Source organism: Vigna unguiculata, chromosome 11 (genome assembly GCF_037176805.1).
Source record: "Vigna unguiculata cultivar grain cowpea cultivar isolate G323 ecotype 2 chromosome 11, ASM3717680v1, whole genome shotgun sequence".
Taxonomy (NCBI): domain Eukaryota; kingdom Viridiplantae; phylum Streptophyta; class Magnoliopsida; order Fabales; family Fabaceae; genus Vigna; species Vigna unguiculata.
The window spans coordinates 3,167,221-3,188,477 of NC_140802.1; the positions used below are offsets into that span (position 1 = coordinate 3,167,221).

Here is a 21,257-nt window from a genome sequence, read left to right on the forward strand (position 1 = left end):
TTCGTTACTTTGGATTATATGCCCTCATCCTACTATCAGACTTATGTTTCCTGCACGCACCCCATCATTACTAAATGTGCTCCTATACTCAAAAACCTAAATTATTCCCCTACCATACTGTTAACATCATTTGCTATAAAGGAAGAAAAAGAGAAAAAATGAGTTGTGAAAAAAAACTCCTTTTGAAATACATTTCATGTGTTCCACAAAACTGATCCTAGAAAATTCATTCCAAAAAGTATTATATACATTTTGGAAAGTTTATTATGAAAATTCTATTATGAAAAGCTTGTTCCATAATGCACCTCACATGTTTCTAAAATCTCATTCTGGAAATCCAAAAGTTTTATTTCAAAAATTTCATTCTAAAAATCATATTCTGAAGACTTTATATTGCTCCTTTTGAAAGACTTCTAAAACAGGTAATTTGAAAATCAATGCTAAAAAATATATCATTTTAAATATTAAGGAGTGTGAGAAGAAATTGTGGTAATGGAGAAGGAGAACACCATGTTTAAGGTCATTCAGGTCTATAAACAAACTCCAAGACAAAATTAAACACATAATATTTAGTTTCAAAAAGATTCTTACTTTCTCAAACAAACCACATAAATGTTAAGACAAATAATTAACTATTTCAGCAAGCTTCATTCATGAAATATTAATAATCAGATAGAAAAATAAAAAACAAAGGGATGGACAAATCAAGAAATCAAAATTAAATTATTAAAAATATTTAAGTTCAAGAAATCACCAATAACTATAGTTTATATCATGATAAAATGCAGAGAGGCCATAAAAGAATCAAAATTTTCAAATTCTTTGAGATACAATCAAGGAAAATTCAGTGATCTTTTTGCGAACTCAGAGAATAATTCTCAAGGTCTCTTAATAGATATTTTTCATAAAAAAATATTTTGAATTTTTTATTTTAAAAATATTTAAAATTAGAGATAAAATTATATTGAAAAAATGATAAAAAATGTAGTTTAAATTTCAAACCTTAAACCTTGAAACCTTGAATCCTAATTTTTGCAAAATCCCGAAGAGGTCATAAAGAGGTTATATATTTAAAACGATAATATTAGTACAAAAAAAGTGTTCAAAAATAAAGATTCTTTAAACCACAATAAGTTGTTTGCTAATTCTACTAACTTTGTTAATTATCTTTTCTAAATTGTTTTAAGAAGATATTTTCAAAAAAAAAAAAATCAAACCATAAGATGGTAATCTTTAAACCATTTAACCATTATTGTCTTCCGAATATTTCAAAATTATTTCAATAATATTTATAGGAAAAAGAAATACAAACATAATTATATTATAAAACAGTAATGTGTGAGCAGTTATTTTTAAAAGATAAATTGTTTGTTTTCATTCTTTCTTTTCTTTTTATTTTACATCTAAAGTAGTAATAGTTTGAGATTTAAGATATATTATTGTAGTATATAAAAGGAGTATCTATGTATATTCTTGTAAATATAACTGTGTTTATTTATTTTTATATCACTTATTTTAAATGAGGATCTAGAAGAGTCTAGTAATTGAGCATTAACAATTTAATGAATAGAGTATACTAAACATGTTTTTTTTCCAAAATTTGACCCAACAAAGAGTTCGTTATATCCATTCATAGCACATGGGTTGCATAATTTCCATTTGCAAATTATTTATGACTCAATTAACACCATCATCACCACTTTGTATATGTAAACCTAAAAAAAGGCCAAAACTATTGGTGCAACAGAAAAATAAATTGGATATGTTGTGGATGACTTTGTTAGGTTTGGAAAACATGAAAAACATGTTAAATATAAAAGTAGTATTTCCATTTTTTTTTCATCATTCTAAATTAGTAAACAAAATTAGAAAGAAAAAGATCATAAGTATTTATCCACATGTGCGTATCAGGTGAATGTTTGGATTAACTTGAGGAAAAGTATTTGAATAATAGATTAACTTCATAAAATAATGTTTGAATAGTTAGGTAAGGTGATTTTAAGATAATATGTTTTGTTTAGTTGTCTAAACAAATAGTTTTTAAAATCAAATTATGGAAAAGAGTTTCAATTTATTTATTGTCATTGAATTTTATTTAATATAATTAATTATTAGGAATAAAATAAATAAAAGAAAAAGATAGAAAATTAGGTAAGCTTCGTCTATAAAATCCATTTTTCTAAACTGTAACCATAAAAGAACAATTTTTATCACTTATCTAACTATTTAAAAGAATAAGAAAAAAAGACTTATATTTCTCTCACAAAGAATTAAAGCTTTTTTCCTCAAAGTTAATCCCACTCTAAACTCCGTACTATATACTATATTGAGTTTAAATAAAGTCTTAATTTTTTTTAGAATACATACATAAATATTTAAATATTGTCGTTAGGTTTCATCCGTGAATCAAAGAGTACTTTCTGGTACTAGAAGAATTTCTAACCTATTATTACACCTAAAGTTGTACAATTATAAGTTTTTACACCTAAAATTTCATGTATGTTATATTTGTTTACTTTATTTTTCTCATGTTACTAATTATATCTATTCTTTTTTATTTTTCTTTTCCTTACCTTATCTTATAAATTATGGAAAAGAATGAAAAGAAAGCTTATACAATTTTAAAACGATAATAATATTTTAAATTTTTTTTATCACTTTTAATTTATCATTCTTATCACCTTTATATTTTTTATTTTAATTTTTTTAATGACAGGATATTATAATTTAAGAATGATTGAATTAATAAATTAATAACAAATAAAAAATGAGTTAAAATATTATTAAACATTTTAAAATTAATTTGTGTTTACATATTAATTAAATATTGATATCTACGTGTCACTTTAAGAAACAACCTTAGTCACTTACACGTTTTTCCATACAGGAATTTTGCTCGTCAAAGTAGTTAAACGCCTCTTCAAAGTAGTTAATATTACAAGTATTTTCATTCAACTTATATTAGTAAATGATATTACCATACCTAATAACAATAGATATTCAATTGATTAATGAAAAAATTTGAGAAATTAAAGAAAAGAAACAAAATTTGTGAAGAAAAAAAACTATAATGTGGTAAAGGGCATGTTCAGAATGTTATAATTTTTTTAGGAGTGATCATTGTTTCAATGATTCAGTAAATTCAAACCAATGTCAATTAAACTAGTTAAGATTTTTAACTAAAATAGATTTAACATTAGCCAAACCAATAAAATCTATGGTTATTAGTTGAAACATGGAATTTTGATTTATAAATTCAATAAACCCAAATCAAACTAATTATAAATTTTTCATAAATAATTGTTGTGCATTAAATGTTATGGTACAATAGTTTATTCATTTTTATATTTTTTGCTATTATTTAGTTTTTTAAAATTAATTATAACAAAATATGTTATTTACATATTTTTAATAACAAGATTATTGTAAGCTTTTGCATAGAATTATACTTTTATCTCAACATAAAAAAAGAACACATTTCTTTAGGAAGAAATCCAATTAATCTGAACTGAACTTTTTTTTTTCATTGAATTGATTTAGTTCTGATTGAAAAAATAAAAAATAATTGGCTTAAACTTTATTTCACCTCAAATACATAAAATTTATTTTCAACTCTTACTTTTACATGAATAAATTGGTGAAGGGCATGTTCAGAATGTGATCTTTAAGGCATCTACCAGGATTTTGCAGCTAAAAAGTTCTAAACTTGGGGTCTACTTTTGAGGCCACCACTGCCACATGCTCAAATCTCAAATGCTGAAATGGGACCTGCCCAATAAGGTTTCAGTTTTAGATGGAGAACTTTAGGCCACAAATCTCGGCACCAAAACATTCTCAGCCACAAACACATAAAAAGTCTCTTTCTTTTTTCCTTTTTGTTTGTTTACAACTGTCTCTCTGAAGATTAACACAATATGGAACTTCATCTCGCTATATATTAAGCCTTTCTTACAACTGTGTCAAAATGAAACTTGTCACTTGACCACTCAAAACCACACCCTTCAGAACCGAAAATTTTCTGTGAACCCAGCAAAAACCTCTTGCCAAGTTCTGTTTTGTTTGTCACTGAAAATTCTGTGAACCCCTACTAAACCTCTTACCAAGTCTTTGTTTTGTTTGTCACTGAGTACTGTGATCTCCAACTGGCTTGGTTTGCTTTCATCAATCAGAAGTCTGGTTCTCTCACTTCATAAGCCATAGAAAGGTATGTTCTTTTCAACCCCTCTTTCGATTATTATATGTGAAAAAGTTCCGTTGATGAATTTAAGGAAATTCAACAGTTTAGAGGAAGTTTTTTCTGTTTTTCTCTTTTCATTTTCTATGAGGGTGTCAAAGATATATGGTGATTAGTGTTAGTTTCATCAAGATTATAACTTTCGCAGGTTGTTTTTGTTTTTTACAACATTTTAAAGGGTTAAATGAAGTGGGGTTTCATTCTTTGATAAGGATAGGGAAGGGAAAGGAATGGGGATTTTATTTATAATTGAAGGGAAACTCATTGAATGAAGGGAATACAATTTCATACCTAATTTTTGTTTGGTTGAATGAAGTTCTCCTTTTGTGTTGATCAAAAAGCTTGTTTATCTGAGTCAATAAATTCAGCATATTTCCATTTGAAAAGGGCATCTTTTACTTGCTAATCTTCAAACATTTTGAACATTATACAGACTATTTGGCATGGATTGGTACTATGGATGTGAAAATAGTGAATTTGTTTTACCAAAAGATCAAGAAGATTTACTGGAAAGGTATTCTTCACCAGGGCGCTGGTCAGAATGGGGAATAAAAGCACCTGAATGCTTTAATTCAACTCAGGAGGAGTATTTGACCAAGAACACAGATGCAACAGAGGTAGAATTCAATTTCATTGATAAAAGTTTCGAAGATGAAATTGAATTTGACCCTTATCTACAAGACAAAGATCAATCTAGCAGCTCAAGTGTGTGTGGAGGATTGTCTGAGCAATTTCAACAAACAGGACTCTCGTGTGATCATCAGTCCAAATACGAGCTTCAAGACCTATCGACTTTCGAACATGTGGATGACATTTTCTTGTACAAGCGTAACTTCTGGGACTAAGATTCTTGGTTTTATGCCTGTATGATAATGAAATCATGTAGCATCTCAAACATGCTTGCACTGTAGCAAGTCCAGTACAAAATGAATTTCTCTGTGGTGTTTTTTCATTGCAAATTTCACCATATTTATGATAATGATTAGAGCCAGTACAGACTAACACAATCATACTTATTTGTTCCCAGAACTCTATAAGAATGAACCTGTTATAGCATGGTAAGGGCTCTATTTTCTTTAATAATTCTATAATGAAAATTCTTTTTTACTTTTCCATTACATTTGTAACTCAACACTGACATTCAATATTCACTTGCTTACCATAAGCATGAAGTTATTCCAATTCATGTGACTATATTTTGTCTGACAGTCTTCACATGTTTCACATAATGCAGGGATTCTGTACTTGAAGATTTTCCCTGTGTTGAAAACCTTCACAAATCTTTCCTTTATCCTGAGAACCAAAGCAGCAACACCAACGGTGATCAATACATTTTAATGTGTGAACAAGTAATTAACAAATATCTATGATATGGATGTACAAGTTACTAATTAGTTATTTCTCTATCAGGTGTAGTGCAGAAAGATGTTGCAGCTTCAGGGTTTGTTCCTTGCAACTCTGACTCTAAGGATTGCCAGGATATAGAGGTAATAATTACCTTTGGTTTTGTACTTGAATAGTGTTTCCGAATCATAAATTTGTAGTCAGTGAAGAACTTGCAATCATATCAAAATTGTCATGTATGTGCTGTGAAACTCATTTCTTATGCAGTAACATGTATTACATACAACAAACTACAATTGCTATGGACAAAACTTGGATACAGTTTTCCAAGTTTTGTTGGCCTTGTTCTCTAGTCAGAACTGAAGTTCACTTAGGCAATTTGCATAATCCTTTAATTCATATTTTTACTACACTAATATTGAAGTAAACTCTATTTCTGATTTGAGAAAGTAGCAGCAGAATTTAGGAAGTGTATCTAAATTTTTATCAATGTTAACTTCTGTATTGTGGAGATACTTTTATGTTTTACAAACTTTGCTGTAGTTTTAAGTATTTCTTCCTTCAAGGTTCTGCTCTAGCAGGAACCATGTTATCCAATGATTTCTTTTCTTTAATCTTAACAAGTTGACATCATGAAAAGGCAGAAAAAAAGAGAAGTAACTATACCTGTAGTGTACTAGTATTTCTGGTTTGTGTAGTATTTTGTGGAGATAAAGAGTAAGTCATGATTGGATATATTATTTAAACTAACAGAACTAATTTGCATACAAGTTCTAATTGCAAAGTTCCTTTTAGGTTCTAGTTTGAAGGGTTACTGTACTGTGTAATGTAATCTTTTTTTTTCTCTCTTGAAGGCACGTGCGATCAAAATCTTGGACCCTTTTGAGCAGTCTAATGGAGACAAGATTATGCCTGAGCAATTATCCCTTGAGGAATTTACACTGCAGGGATTTGAGATGTTAATTGCACAGGTATGTGACAGGGAACTGAAGTTACTGGCATGACTAAATGCAATAATAAGAAATGCTACTAAACACACTATTTTTCAACATATTCTATTCTTGCTTGAAGTCTATGTTCCAAACTAAATAATGCAATCTCACTCCCTATCTAGTGAGACTTATAGATTTCACTCAATAACAAAGACTGTGATGAAAAAAAGTGTATTACTAGCATTTATCATGCAATATACTTGTTGGTAACTTTTTCTCCCTGTCAATCATGATTAGTTAACAGAGAAGACTCGAATCTGCTTCCGAGATGCCCTGTTTCGCCTTGCCAAAAATACAAAACATGTAGTAGAAGATTTGGATGGAGACCTTAACATGCATCAAGAAATGCCACACTCAGTTTACAATGAAACAATGAGGTACATGATATACATATGTTGCAAGCCTGTTATGTTCTTTTGATACTGAAACTGTAACTCTTTGTTGATTTGGATGATAGCATAAACTTCTGCTCGGTTTGTTTGGCCTGAACTACTCATCACAAATTGCACTCTAACTCCTTCTATACTTCTTTTTTGGCATGAAATATGGTTTTACCATTGTTTAAAAGCATGTTCTGCATATTCTAGTCAAGTTTTTTAATACTTATTCATTCTTCCGTAACTCTTTGTGAGACACTGAGTATTGGTGGTGTTAAACACAACACAAGTCCACATAATAGTATGCAGTTCTGGCTTTCCACTAAATACTTAAAAGATGAAAACCCTTGGTTGAAATGTTGCAGGTCTGTGGACAAAAAATCAATGGAATCAGAGACCAACATTGTTGACAGAGCTGTTGCAAACCTCATGTTCAACAAGATGGAAATTAACATACTAGATATTCCTTTTACAACACTAGTTAACATGAAGCGGGAAGTTACTGGAAGTAGAGTTCTTCAAGAACAAAGCTCAAAAGCCTTGGATGTAACACAAAAATCTCATTCTCCTCACCCAGAAAAGTTACCTGCACATGCTTAGGTTCCATTCCAAGGATGAACTAGTAAAGCAGAGAATCATATATTGCCAATGAAGATCCTACTTAGAAGTCATTCATGCTTGAGTTTAGTTAAATGATGTTTTTGTAGCTGCTGCTTCCTAGTACCTAAACCAAAAAAAAAAAAAAAAAAGTAGAAAAACTAATTTCCTGTAATTAAGCAACCCCTTAAAGTGGCAAGGAATTTTGACTAGTTTTGGCTTATGAGATCTCTATGTACATATGCTTTTGCACTTACATTATTTGTGTTCTGCAACTTCTATCAATGGCTGAATGTACCCATCAGCTCAATTTTGATTTTGATTGGAATGTATGATTGAACTGATCAACTAGGAAGAAGCAAAGAGGGGGTCAGTTCAGGATTCTCAGGTGTTGAACCCTAAAGTATTTTTCTTGGAGTGAAAATGATTGAATTGATGAAGCAGAAGAACAAATGCATTCATTGCTCTTTTATTCATTTTATATTTTGTACCAACTTAGCAATGGAGTTGAAATAATTAGTAATGCCCCAAGAAAGTATTGGTATATTCTGTAATATGACTTTGTTCTTCTTGAGAAATGGTTGAAAAAAATGGAAGAAAATGCTTGCAAAGTAAATGGAAGATGTAACATGTCTAACATATTAGAAAGGATTTGTGGGTATCCACTAAGGGACTAATTTCATAGTTTAATAATAAGGGAAATTTACCTTTTTATATTTATTTATGTTTACATTGACTTCAAGAAATGCTCAATTTCGTGTTCTTTTCTTAGGGGGATAAAATTATTGTATGCTAAAAGGTCTGAGGAAAGAAAAAAATAATGGGAAACAATATCATTTCTTTTTCTTCTTAAATAAACTTGATTTCAAAAGGTTGACTTTTGTATATTTTTTATTACTTGTGAGTTCAGACTTGAGAGACTTAGGAGAATTCTAATAAATTAAATTGCTTTCAGATTATTTTTTTTAATTTGCCGTTTAATTTATTCCATGTTAAATTGTCAATGAAGGCTCAAAATATTAATAATTAAATATGAATAATTTAAGGGCTTTTAGTTATTTTTATCTTAATATATATAACCACTATTGGCCAATATTTTCAATTCTAATAAATTAAACACAACTACCGTTGCATACAAAACTCAATATATCTGACGTTTAGCTATATTAATGTCTGACATTATGAAATGTATTTAGGACATGTTTGGTATAATTAAGATTGCTTTTGTTTTGAGATGTTTTTCTACGGAAAATAGAGTTTCTTTTTAACAATAAGCATTTCCAAAACAAAAATTAAAATCAATTGATCCTCACAAATAAATTCTTGAATACTCTTCCTTGTGATTAAGATTACAAAATAATGCATACTAAAAATATATACTTGCACCAATAAAAGGAAAACATTTAAAAGTTATTTAAGTACTTTTTTATCCATCTATTGTTATGGATATCATATTACCTTGTAATGCATACTAAAACTACTTGCACCAATAAAAGGAAATATTTAAAAGTTATTTAAGTACTTTTTTTATCCATCTAATTGTTAGAGAAAGTGTTTTCTAGTTAATTTGCATAATTTTATTTTTCTAAAAACGTGATAAATTTATTCACTTATAATATGGAAAAAATTTACATGATAAATTTCGATAGATAACCAAACCTTTATTATCCAAAATTTAATTATCTAGTTTGTGTGACTTTATTTCACCACACATTATCAATATTTTCAATTAATTTCATTTTTTTAATATAAAATTAGAAATTCAGCCCCCTCACTTTAACTTGAATTTTCAACACCAGATCGAAGAATTTTTATTTAAAAAGAAAAAAAAGGGAAAGTAAGATCGCGCAATACACTGAAAATGTTCTGGTGCGGCCACGTGTATTCAACTATGTCTAAACTTGCGCATAAAATTTTGGAAACTCTAAACTCGGATTTGATTATTAGAGAGGCACTTACGTCAAGCTTCAGATTTTTTTTTTTATCAGTACTATTATTAATTAATTAAAATAAAAAAAAGTATTAAAGAATTAAAAATGGAAAACTTTATGCTTTCTCAATTCTTAGTCTATAATGCTATCAAATAATTATTTCTATTATATTTTAGAATATTATTATCCCAAATTTCAATACACTCTAGCAATATTCTCGTAAAACACGTGCGTTTCATAAATTCTTGATTCTTCAGAGTAATATATATATATATATATATATATATATATATATATTCTTAGTGCTCCAGAAATCTTCACAATTTCTAGAGGAAGGTTAATTTTATTATTAAAATATTCAATTTTTAAGAAAAAAAAATGTATGCATAAATAAAAATTTTATTATTTAAAACACTACTTAACCATTTTAATTTTAATTTTAACTAAATATTTTTAAGTTTAAAATTAAAAATCAACTTTTACACTCTCGTGTAATCGTCATCATATATTATAAATTAAATTTCTCTAGTTTTAATAAACTTAGTATTTAAATAAAAAATAAACTCTCGCTAAATTTAAATTAAATATTTTTAAATTTAAAATGCCGAAATCAACTCCCACCTTCTCATCTAATCAAGTTCACATTAACATTAATGAAAAAATATAATAAACAATAAATTATTGAAATGGTTTTTATTTTTAATTAAATTTTCTACTTGAAATAATTTTATTTAAAAAAATCCTTTTTTTTTTTTTTTATAGATAAGCCTATCATCACGAGGTGGGATTTGTTTTTATGAAAATGTTATTTTGACTCTAAACTTTTAACTCATTTTTTACACCGATGACGTTTCTTAATAACTAACGTTTTGTCCAATTTTCTTTTGCAGCAGCACGTGTGGGAGAAAGGATGAAAAAGTGAAAGTGGCAGTGGAAGAAAGACGAAACCTAAAGGGACGAAACACCAACAGGAGAAAGACCAACCCACTTCAACCCATTTCAATCCACTTTACCCAACATAGAAACAGGGCATTAGGGATCTCTTCCCAACGACGAGACAAAACCGCGACTTCAGAGTGCGTGAGAATCACTACCTCGTGAGTGATGCAACGACTTCAACCAACAGAAAAGCATGAAGTTAGGTTTGAGTTGTCTACGGCGATGAATGGTTTATGAGTGGGCTTTGTTGGATATGGGAAGAAAAGGAACCCAAATTAGTTTCATAGGTTTAGGATTGTTGTTAACTTGATAACATGTACAAATTGTTAGGGATGTTGTATGATTAAAAGACTTATGCATTAACCATATTCTGGTATGGCATAGTGATGCATGTATGATCTTGTTTATTCAGTTTCTATTTCCAGAATTGTTGTCTATGTACGATATTGGTAATATGCAGGTGTACAAGTAGTTATGTGTTGAGTAAAAGACTTCTACATTAACCAATCACGGTTGTTACAGATGTGGGGAGCCATGTGGTAATAAGTGGGGAGTTATCGTTTGGTTTTTGCACGTTTGTCAAACATATGTTATAAACACAAACATTATTATAAGTACAAAAAATGGAGGATACAATTTACATAGGACTCAATTTGATGAAGGAAATTGTGGATTGGATTTATGTTTAACAAAAACAAAATCAACAACCACCTCTATAACAAGTTTGAGGATTTATGTAATAATAAATGGGTAGTGGCGTTGTGTTTTTTGAACGCGTCAAAAACAACTCTTATGAAGACATACATTATGTGTATGTTAAGTGAACAATAGAATTGACATGTGAGTGATTACAAACAGGACAATGGTGGATTTCTTTGATGTTTAAAGGAAAAATAAAATTGATCACAATTGTTACAGATGTGGGGATCCATGTGGTAATAAGTGGGGAGTTTTGGTTTGATTTTTGCACGCTGTTCAAACAGATGTTATAAACACAAACATTATTATAAGTACAAAAAATGGAGGATACAATTTACATGGGACTCAATTTGACGAAGGAAATTGTGGATTAGATTGATGTTTAACAGAAACAAAATCAACAACCACCTCTGTATATGTCACTAAAATGCCACTCCCCATAAGCACAACGTCACTCCCCACTTATCATCATATAAATCCCCAAACCTGTGACAGAGGTGGTTGTTGATTTTGTTTTTGTTAAACATCAATCTAATCCACAAATTTCCTTCATCAAATTGAGTCTCACGTAAATCGTATTCTCCATTTTTTGTACTTATAATAATGTTTGTGTTTATAACATCTGTTTGACAAGCGTGCAAAAACCAAACCACAACTCCTCATTTATTACTACATGGATCCCCACATATGTAACAATCGTGATCAATTTTATTTTTCTTTTAAACATCAAAGAAATCCACCATTTTCTTGTTTGTAATCACTTACATATCAATTCTATTGTTCACTTAACATACACATAGTAATGTATGTCTTCATAAGAGTTGTTTTTCACGCGTTCAAAAAACAAAACGCCACTCCCCATTTATTATTACGTAAATCCCCAAACTTGTTACAGAAGTGGTTGTTGATTTTGTTTTTGTTAAACATCAATCTAATCCACAATTTCCTTCATCAAATTGAGTCTCATGTAAATTGTATCCTCCATTTTTTGTACCTATAATAATGTTTGTGTTTATAACATCTGTCTGACAAACGTGCAAAAACCAAACAACAACTCCCCACTTATTATCACATGGATCCCCACATCTGTAACAACTGTGATTGGTTAATGTAGAAGTCTTTTACTCAACACATAACTACTTGTACACCTTCATATTACCAATATCGTACATAAACAACAATTTGGGAAATAAGAACTAAATAAACAAGATCATACATGCATCACTATGCCATACCAGAATATGGTTAATGTATAAGTCTTTTAATCATACAACATCCCTAACAATTTGTACATGTTATCAAGTTAACAACAATCCTAAACCTATGAAACTAATTTGGGTTCCTTTTCTTCCCATATCCAAAAAAGCCCACTCTGTTGGGAATAGTCCAAGTGTGAGTCAAAAGTCCCACATTGGATAGAAAAGACAAAGTTGAACACTATATAAGAATAAAGACCCATAACAACATTTCCTTAAGGTTTAGGTGTAAAAAGTGGTGTCTAAGGTCTTATATGTGTAAGACTAATGTCATATAACCATATGGAACCACAATCTCTCAATAACCATGACCATAACTATAACTATAACCCATATCATATATAAAAAATATAAACCCATCACACTCATAAACCACCCATCGCCATAGACAACTCAAACCTAACTCCGTGCTTTTCTATTGGTTGAAGTCGTTGCATCACTCGCGAGGTAGTGATTCTCACGCACTCTGAAGTCGCGGTTATGTCTCGTCGTCGAGAAGAGATCCCTAATGCCCTATTTCTATGTTGGGTAAAGTGGATTGAAATGGGTTGAAGTGGGTTGGTCTTTCTCCGTTTGGTGTTTCATCCCTTTGGGTTTCGTCTTTCTTCCACTGCCACTTACACTTTTCCATCCTTTCTCCCACACGTGCCGCTGCAAAAGAAAAAACAAAAGGAAAATTGGACAAAACGTTAGTCAGTGAGACAAGTCACCGGTGTAAAAAATGAGTTAAAAATTTGGAGTCAAAATAACATTTTCGTTGTTTTTAAGTGATACATTAGACCTATTTTCAAGATCAAGTCCAAATAGATTAAACTAACCCATTTTATTATCTTTGACAATAACCTATCGGTTCATACATTGAAGTATATAAGTAAGAAAGTAAAAATCACTAGTGAAAAAAGAGGAATCTATTACTACTTATTATGACAGGTATAAGCCACCTATCATAATGAATTGACTGATGACATTTTTGTAATAAAAGTAACAATTATTATGACTGGTAAAAAAGAATCTATCATAATAAGTGAGAAGGAAAAATTTATTATGACAGGTGCAAAGGACCTATCATAGTAGATGGGCACGTGGCAAAATTGAAATTATATTAAAAATATATTATGACAGATTTACGGAAACCTGTTATAATATCTTTAAATCCCTAATTTTTTTCCTTTCCTCTTTTCTTTTTCTCTTTCTCGTCTCCATTTTCTCCAACATTCAGAAGCATATTTTCTTTCTCGAAACAGTTATTCGCGCACCGTTCTCATGCCATTCGCTCACCGTCTGTTCGCCCTCCGCTCGTCGTCCGCGCCGTCTGCATCGTTTGCACGCCGTCCGCACTGCCTGCACTCCGTCTGCGAGTTGTCCGCTCGTCCTCCGCACACCGTCCGCAAGCTGTCTGCGCGTCCTCCACACACCGTTCGTTAGCTATCTGCGCGTCCTCTGCGCACCGTCCGCGAGCTATTCGCGCGTCCTCCGCGCACCGCATGTTGTTCGCCCTCCTTATGTTGCTCTTTTTCACAAAACCAAATTAAAAAGGGTTTTATAATTAAGAAAGTAATAATAAAATATAAAAAACAATGAATATAATAAATGATGTAATAAATAAGTACGTCAAATGAAATAAAATAATTGAATGTTTTCTAAATTTTAGTTATGCTTTTGGTTCGTAATATTTGAGATAAATATGTTATTTTCAAAAGGAAAGAATTCAATCTCAATATTGCAAAGAAAAAAAAACATATTTTAAATATTCTAAAATCTAGGGGTGGGCAAAAAATTTAATTTTCTTGATCCAATCCACTTTTGCTCCAATCCAATCCATTTATAATCCATTTTATTAAAAATCTAATCCATTTAAAATCCATTTAATGGATTTGGATTTTAATCTAATTTACATTTTATATATCTTATGGATTGGATATCCATTTTATAAATCAAGATTTTTAAATATGGATAATCCAAAAAGTCCAATCCAAATTTTTAATTTAAATTTTTAGTTGGGTTAGACTAAAGATTGAGATGGACTATGCTAAATTCAGACTTGGACGGGCCTTGCTCGACAACCTATACGGATCGGGCAGACCCGACAATCATAAGAGGTTGGGCAGGCCTAAAGATATGAACGAGCTAGGCGGGCCCGACAAACCGAATGAGTCAATCAGGCCCAATGACCTGATGAGCCAGCTGGGCCCGAAGACCTAAACGGGCCAAACGGGCCCGAAAACCAAAACAGGCTAGGCAGGCTCGAAGATCCAAACGGGCCAAGCGGGCTCGAAGACCCGAACGGGCCAAGCGGGCTCGAAGACCCGAACGGGCCAAGCGGGCTCGATGACCCGAATGGGTCAAGCGAGCTCGAAGAACCGAACGGGTCAGGTAGGCCCGAAGACCCGAACGGATCAAGCGAGCCCGATGACCCGAACGAGTCAGGCAGGCTCGAAGAATCGAACAGGTAAGGCGGGCCCGAAGACCCGAACGGGTCAGGCAGACCCGAACGAGTCAGGCAGACTCGAAGACCCGAAAGGGTCACGCGGACCTGAAAACCCGAACGAACCAAGCAGAACCAATGACGAAAATAGGTCAGGCAGCCCAAATACCCGAACGGGTCAGGCAGGCCCAAAAACCCGGACAGGCCCGACGACCCGAACGGGCTTGAAGACACAGATGCGCCAAACGACCTGGATGGGCCCGACGACCCAGACTGGCCCAACGACTCGGACGGGTCTGATGACCTACATGGGCCTTACGACTCGGATGGACACAAATAACGAATGAGCCGGACGACCCTGATGGGCTCGACGATCCGGACGGACCTGACGACTTGGACGACCCTGACGGGCCCGACGACCTAGACGATCCTGACGACCTACACGGGCCTTACGACCCAGATGGCACGATGACACGAACGGGAGCGTCGACCCGGACGGGCCCTACGACCCAGACGGGCTCGACATCCCGGACGAACCCTACGATCCGAACGGGCTGACGACCCAGAAATGCCCGACGACTTAGACGAGCCTGATGACCTTGACGTACCCGACAACCCAGACGGGCCCCACGACTCGAACGTGCCCGACTACCCGATTGGGCCCGAGTATATGGACGGGTCCGTCCGGGTCATTGGGCCCATTCGGGTCGTCCGGCTCGTTCGTGTCGTCGAGCCTGTTCGTGTTTTCGGGCCCATTCTGGTTGTTGAGCTCGTTCGGGCCTGTCTGGGTCGTCCGGATCGTCGGTCCCATCCGAGTCATCCGGGCCTTAATGATACAAGTTTTAAGAAATTCAATTTAAATTTGTTTTATTAAAAATGGATTCTGGATTTTGAACTTGATCCAAATATTTGGATTGGATTTAAATCTTGATCCAAATATTTGGATTTGAATTTTAAAAAAATCCAAACTACTTTTGCTAAAAAAATGGATTTGGGTCAAAAATCTAATCCAATTATTTGGATATAAAATGGATGTGGATTGGATCATTAAAAGTCCGATCCATGCCCACCCCTACTAAAATCAATAATGTAAATTATCACGTGAGGTTATGTATCATGTGATCAGAATATATTTTCCCAGAAAAAAAAAAGACATAAATATTGAGTGAATACTTTTTTTTTAACAACTATGAGATCAATGGGATCGAAATATGTTAGAAAATTAAACTCAAACACTAAGAAAGAAATATATAAAAATGGACTCACCTTATAAATAGTTTTATATTATTGTTCAATAATAAGTTATTACATATGACAAGTTTGTCAACTGGTGACTTTAATTTTGTTTGAATTAGACCTAAAATAAAAAAAAGGAAATAAAGAGAAAATAATAGGAAGAAAAAGTAATAAAAATAATGTATCGTTCATATAGATACAAATAGAAAAAATTTAGTTAAAAAAATATTTTCAATTGTTTGGATGGGTGACAAAGAAAGCAAAAATAAATATCTAAAGTTAATTATTTTCTTTTAACACGAGTGATTGAAAAAAACACTTAGTTAAAAGAAAGAAATAGAGAAAATTATAAAAGGTAACAAGTGATATAAAAAAAAGATTAAAAACTGTTTCTACCAATAAATCTAACTCAAATTACTCTATGCAAAGCACAAAGTTGATTATTGCTTTGGTGCGATAATAATTAATTTTGACAAGAACTAAGTTTTTTTAGAATTAAATATCTTTTTAATGTATTTTAAAATATAAAAAATGAGTAATAATCGATGTATTTCGAAAGCGAGGAAGAAAAAAAATTAAGAAAAAAAAATTAGTAGGAATCCAAATTCTATATTTAAGCAATTATTCCGGTAAATCAGTGAGCTTGCAACTAGTTATTCCAGTTGGATAAAAAAACCAGAAAATCAAACAACCATTAAAAAACTAAAAGTAAAACTTCTGAAAATCCAGAAGAGATTTAACCAAACACGACATCAATTTTACCTATTTTTAATCCCATTGTTCAACAATCCAAACCAATTCATTACCCGCTCTCAATTATCTTCAGAAACTAACATGTAACTGAATAGTTAAACATAAAAGCTGACACAAAAATGAAAAAGATAAGAAGTGTTTTCAAATCTTCATATAAATGAACAGCCACCAAACACCAACGTGCACCCCACAATGATGTTTTCTTCGTATACATCAAAACACCTTCTACATAAGCGCCCAAAACGCAACAGATTCACCAAACCTTCATCCTTAATTTTCTCAAACCAAACAACAAAAGTTTCCTCTGTTACTGATTCCATTCTCTTCCCAGAAACATCAATGACATCACTGTTATCATCACCCTTGTCAATACCATCACCATTGTCAATACCATCACCACCTCCACCTCCACCGCCATTGTTATCCAATGAAGCAACCATGGAAAAACCCTCCCTCCCACTTCGAATGACCATCTCACTTCAACCGGCAAACACCAAGAGCAAACGCGATTCCAAGTCCAACAAGCTCTATCGAAGGTTCCGATCGGTTTTCCGATCTCTTCCGATCATCGCGCCGTCGTGCAAGATGCCAACAGTTATGAGGAGCCGTGGCAGCGAGGTATACATCCATGGCGGCACAAGGATCACCGGAACCCTATTCGGGCACCGGAAAGCTAGGGTAAACCTTGCATTCCAAACAAACCCTAATTGCGAACCGTTCCTGCTCTTGGAGCTGGCTATCCCCACAGGGAAATTGTTCCAAGAAATGGGAACGGGGCTAAATAGGATAGCGTTAGAGTGTGAGAGACGCGCTCACAACAGCGAGAAGATTAGGATCATTGATGAACCCATTTGGACATTGTTTTGCAATGGGAAGAAAACGGGTTATGGGGTGAAGAGAGAAGCCACAGATGATGACTTGAACGTGATGCAGTTGTTGCATGCAGTGTCTGTGGCTGTTGGTGTTCTTCCCAATGAGATTTCGGATCCTCATGATGGTGAACTCTTATACACGAGGGCCAATTTTGAACGAGTGATTGGGTCTAAAGACTCTGAGACTTATTACATGATGATGCCTGATGGAAATGATAACGGGCCTGAACTTAGTCTCTTCTTCGTTAGGGTTTAATATGTGGTGGCATCATGGCATGTCAGAAAAAAGGATGAATCTTTTAGATTATGTGTAAAGGTTTCAAATTGTAGTTACAGTTATAAATGCCACTTTGAATTGATATGATCCTTAGTTTTGAGATTTGTTTCGGGTGTAGCTTTGAATGTTCACTAAAACAATTTTGTTTATGTTAATATTTCGATGTACTAAAACAATTGATAACTAAAACAATTGTTCTTGATGAATTTGCTTTCGTTACATAACGTGACGAGGTTTATTGGGTTTCGTAAAATATTTTTGTATAGTTTCACTTTTCATTAATTATTAATTCGTTAGAGTGAATATGTGAGAATACTTGATATAATCTTACGTGTAGAGGGGATGACGTGAAGAAGACCAATATGATCGTGGCTACAATAAATTCCTTTATGTTAATTTTTTTCTTTTTCCCTCTAACTTCCTCCACCAGTCACCACCTTCCACCACCACTTTTTCTTTTCTTCCTCTCTTCTCTACAATCTTCAAACTTGTATGACAACATTTCTCACAAGAAAGAGGTGTTAACAAAGAGAGGATCTCTGTCTGGAGAGAAGAATCAAATGAGACAATTAGATATGTCTAATAGAAGATTGATAGAAGAGAAGACTTTACAACACATTTTGGTGTTTGCAGCAGCAACAACGTTTATGATAACATCATTAATTTGATGCGAGTTGTTCAATGCACTCACTTTTTCATCAAATTTTGGGTTGATCATTGCTTGAAACCTGAGAACCAATCATTCTTATTTTTTCTACAAAATTACTTCCACAGTTTCAATTCCAATGCTCAAAATCCAAACACTATGATCCAAGACAATTACAAGCATCTCACAAGGTTGTCTACCAATATTTTCCAACATCTTCCATTTGGAAATTTAGAGGAAATTCTCTCATTTTTTACCCATCAAAGTCACAAAACAACAATGCATTCTAGTTTAGAGTTTCACCCATATCAGTCGTACATTCTTGTCCGGAAAAGATTTTACTAAACGAGGGGGATGGTGAAGATAGGAAGATGGTGAAGATAGCGAAAAGGGTGGTGTAAGGATGATTGAAGGTGGAGGAAGAAGGAAGAAAAAACCTCAGAAAAGAACACTTAAAAACTTGCGCGGGATCATCTTTCAAACAATGTTAATATCAATTAAAAAAGAATAATCATATTGAATCTTTTTAATTAAAATGATAACTGAATTGGGGACAAAATTAAAATTAATAATGAATTTAAAATTTTTAGAATTTTTGAATTTTTATAGAGTTTACTGACAGATTTTAAAATTTTTATTACTATCAAATATTTTTATGATAATAAATTTGTTAGTAATTTAGATGATTATTATCATGGATAATGAATTCATCATTAAGGAGAAGAATGAATTCTCGCCATTTAGATGTTGTACTGATCTGTTAGTAAAATAGATGTCAAAATTCTCGCCATTTGCTTTGGATCAAATTCTTGTCAAATCCAATGAGATGTGTTATTAAATACAATTGAGAAGAAGAATAAGAAGGAGGAGGAGGAAGAGGAGAAGAAATCAAAGGACAAGGGAGCAAAGAAGAAGAATAAGGAGGATAAGAAAAAAGAACTAAATTGCATAATTACTAATGAATTATGGTTATAAGTAAGGGTTAAATATGTTTTTGATCCCTTAATTTTCAATGAATTTTAGAATTAGTTCATTTCAAGATTTTGAACCAATTTAGTCATTCATCTTTTGAAATACTTGAATTTAGTCTTTTTAATCAAATTTTGTTAAGTTTATTTGACATTTCAAGCGCATTCCATAATAGTATTTGACTTAACATTAAAGTAAAAATGTGTCAAATCGTATAAACAACTCAAATACAACTCTGAAATGCGTACAAAACATCAAATAATTGTTATGATTTTTTGCCTGTTAGTAATTCCATTTTTTGTGTAGTTTGTGGACTTCTTTGAACCTTAATTGAGCTTTGATTTGGGCTTGAATATTCAATTAAGAACCCCAAATACATAGTTAAATTTGTCCAAGATATGAAGGGAGAAGAAGACTTGAAGCAAGAAGTCCCTCATCACCTAGAATGCGCTAAAAATAGTGTAATTTAGGCACTCCAAAGCTAGGGAAGGGTTACACTGAATTCCTCCTTGTTTCGGCCAGAACTCAATCTTGTTTTTAAATGAAACACTAAAAGAGAGGTTAGTGTAGAGTTCAACTCCCACATCAAAGGGGTAAGGTTCTTTCATGGTAAAATGGCAAGGACATTGTTTGTCTTGGAGGATGTGTGCCTAATTCACCTTGTGCAACCATACTTAAGTCCATTTCTACCTTGTTTTTGAGTATCACATTCCATAGGATAAGAAGAGCAAGGGGATTATACACTTACCTTACTACAAAACATCTTGAAATTGAATAAGAATTGATGTTATTTTGCTATCTTCTTGTTCTTTCAATGTCAAACTATGCGAGTATTCTCATAATGAAATCTTCTCCGAGAAACCTTTCCTCGAATGAGGAACCCAAAGTTTTAGATTCTCTTAAAAAAATTTAAAAAAGTGTAACTTTTTTCAAGTCTTTCACGGTTCAAAAATGTTTCCATCAAAATATATATATGAGGATAATCCAGACCTTACATGTCAATTTCGATGTACACACTTTGAATCTAAGACAATAATATATGATTCGAAAGACTTTGTAATGTTGACTATCTAAACAATTAGAAATTTTAATTTGAAATGAATCTCGAAGGACAACTTAAATCTTCGTCTGATGTGTTTAGTCTAACAAATTTTACAAGACAATGAACTTAAAGTTGCATCTAACGCATTTAGAGAAGTTCGTAGTCAAACAAACTGCATACGGGAAGCTAACACTTGCATGTGGGATACATAACGTGGTTACGCAAATTACACTAATGAGATGAAGCCTTCATGGAACACGCCACACAGTAGAATAATTATGTGAATAAACATATGTTTAGTTTGTCTGAAGTATTTGATGGAAATTCCAGGACTATAGACTCATGTCCATTTCCTCAGAAGATTAATTCACCAAATAAGAACGAAGTCAAAAAATTCTCTTACCTTTAATTACTCTTTATGAAATGATGAATTTAATGCAAATAATAAAATAGTGGAATTTAAATTTAATCTCATAAAACTTATCGTAAGATTATATTTATACTTTTATTATAATTTAACTTTATCTATAGTAAATATGTCTTCAACAAACCCTTTCTCACATCCATGATTGAACATTTGGAGTGAAAATTGATATTGGTGGCACAATACCCAATACATTTACCGCTAAAAAAGTGAACATTTGTGACTGTTTCAATTATAAGTTTTA

The 21,257-nt window shown here is 32.4% G+C and overlaps 2 protein-coding genes across 3 annotated transcripts; both read left to right on the plus strand.

Moving 5' to 3' along the window:
- The first annotated feature begins 3,901 nt into the window (after window positions 1-3,901).
- Window positions 3,902-8,025, plus strand: LOC114168686 (protein LNK3-like). 2 transcript variants are annotated; one of them, XM_028053590.2, is made up of 8 exons: window positions 3,902-4,204; window positions 4,668-5,062; window positions 5,262-5,292; window positions 5,469-5,554; window positions 5,645-5,721; window positions 6,433-6,549; window positions 6,808-6,947; window positions 7,313-8,025. In XM_028053590.2, exons 2-8 carry the CDS (start codon window positions 4,678-4,680, stop codon window positions 7,545-7,547), a joined length of 1,071 nt encoding a protein of 356 aa, XP_027909391.2. In that variant the 5' UTR covers window positions 3,902-4,204; window positions 4,668-4,677; the 3' UTR covers window positions 7,548-8,025. The 2 variants fall into 2 exon arrangements, with proteins under 2 accessions (XP_027909391.2, XP_027909392.2); XM_028053591.2 differs by lacking the exon at window positions 5,262-5,292 and having other exon boundaries at window positions 3,903-4,204; window positions 4,668-5,054.
- A 9,005-nt stretch (window positions 8,026-17,030) lies between these two features.
- Window positions 17,031-18,002, plus strand: LOC114168147 (protein MIZU-KUSSEI 1). The gene has a single exon (XM_028052880.2). It carries the CDS (start codon window positions 17,123-17,125, stop codon window positions 17,909-17,911), a length of 789 nt encoding a protein of 262 aa, XP_027908681.2. The 5' UTR covers window positions 17,031-17,122; the 3' UTR covers window positions 17,912-18,002.
- The last annotated feature ends 3,255 nt before the right edge of the window (window positions 18,003-21,257 follow it).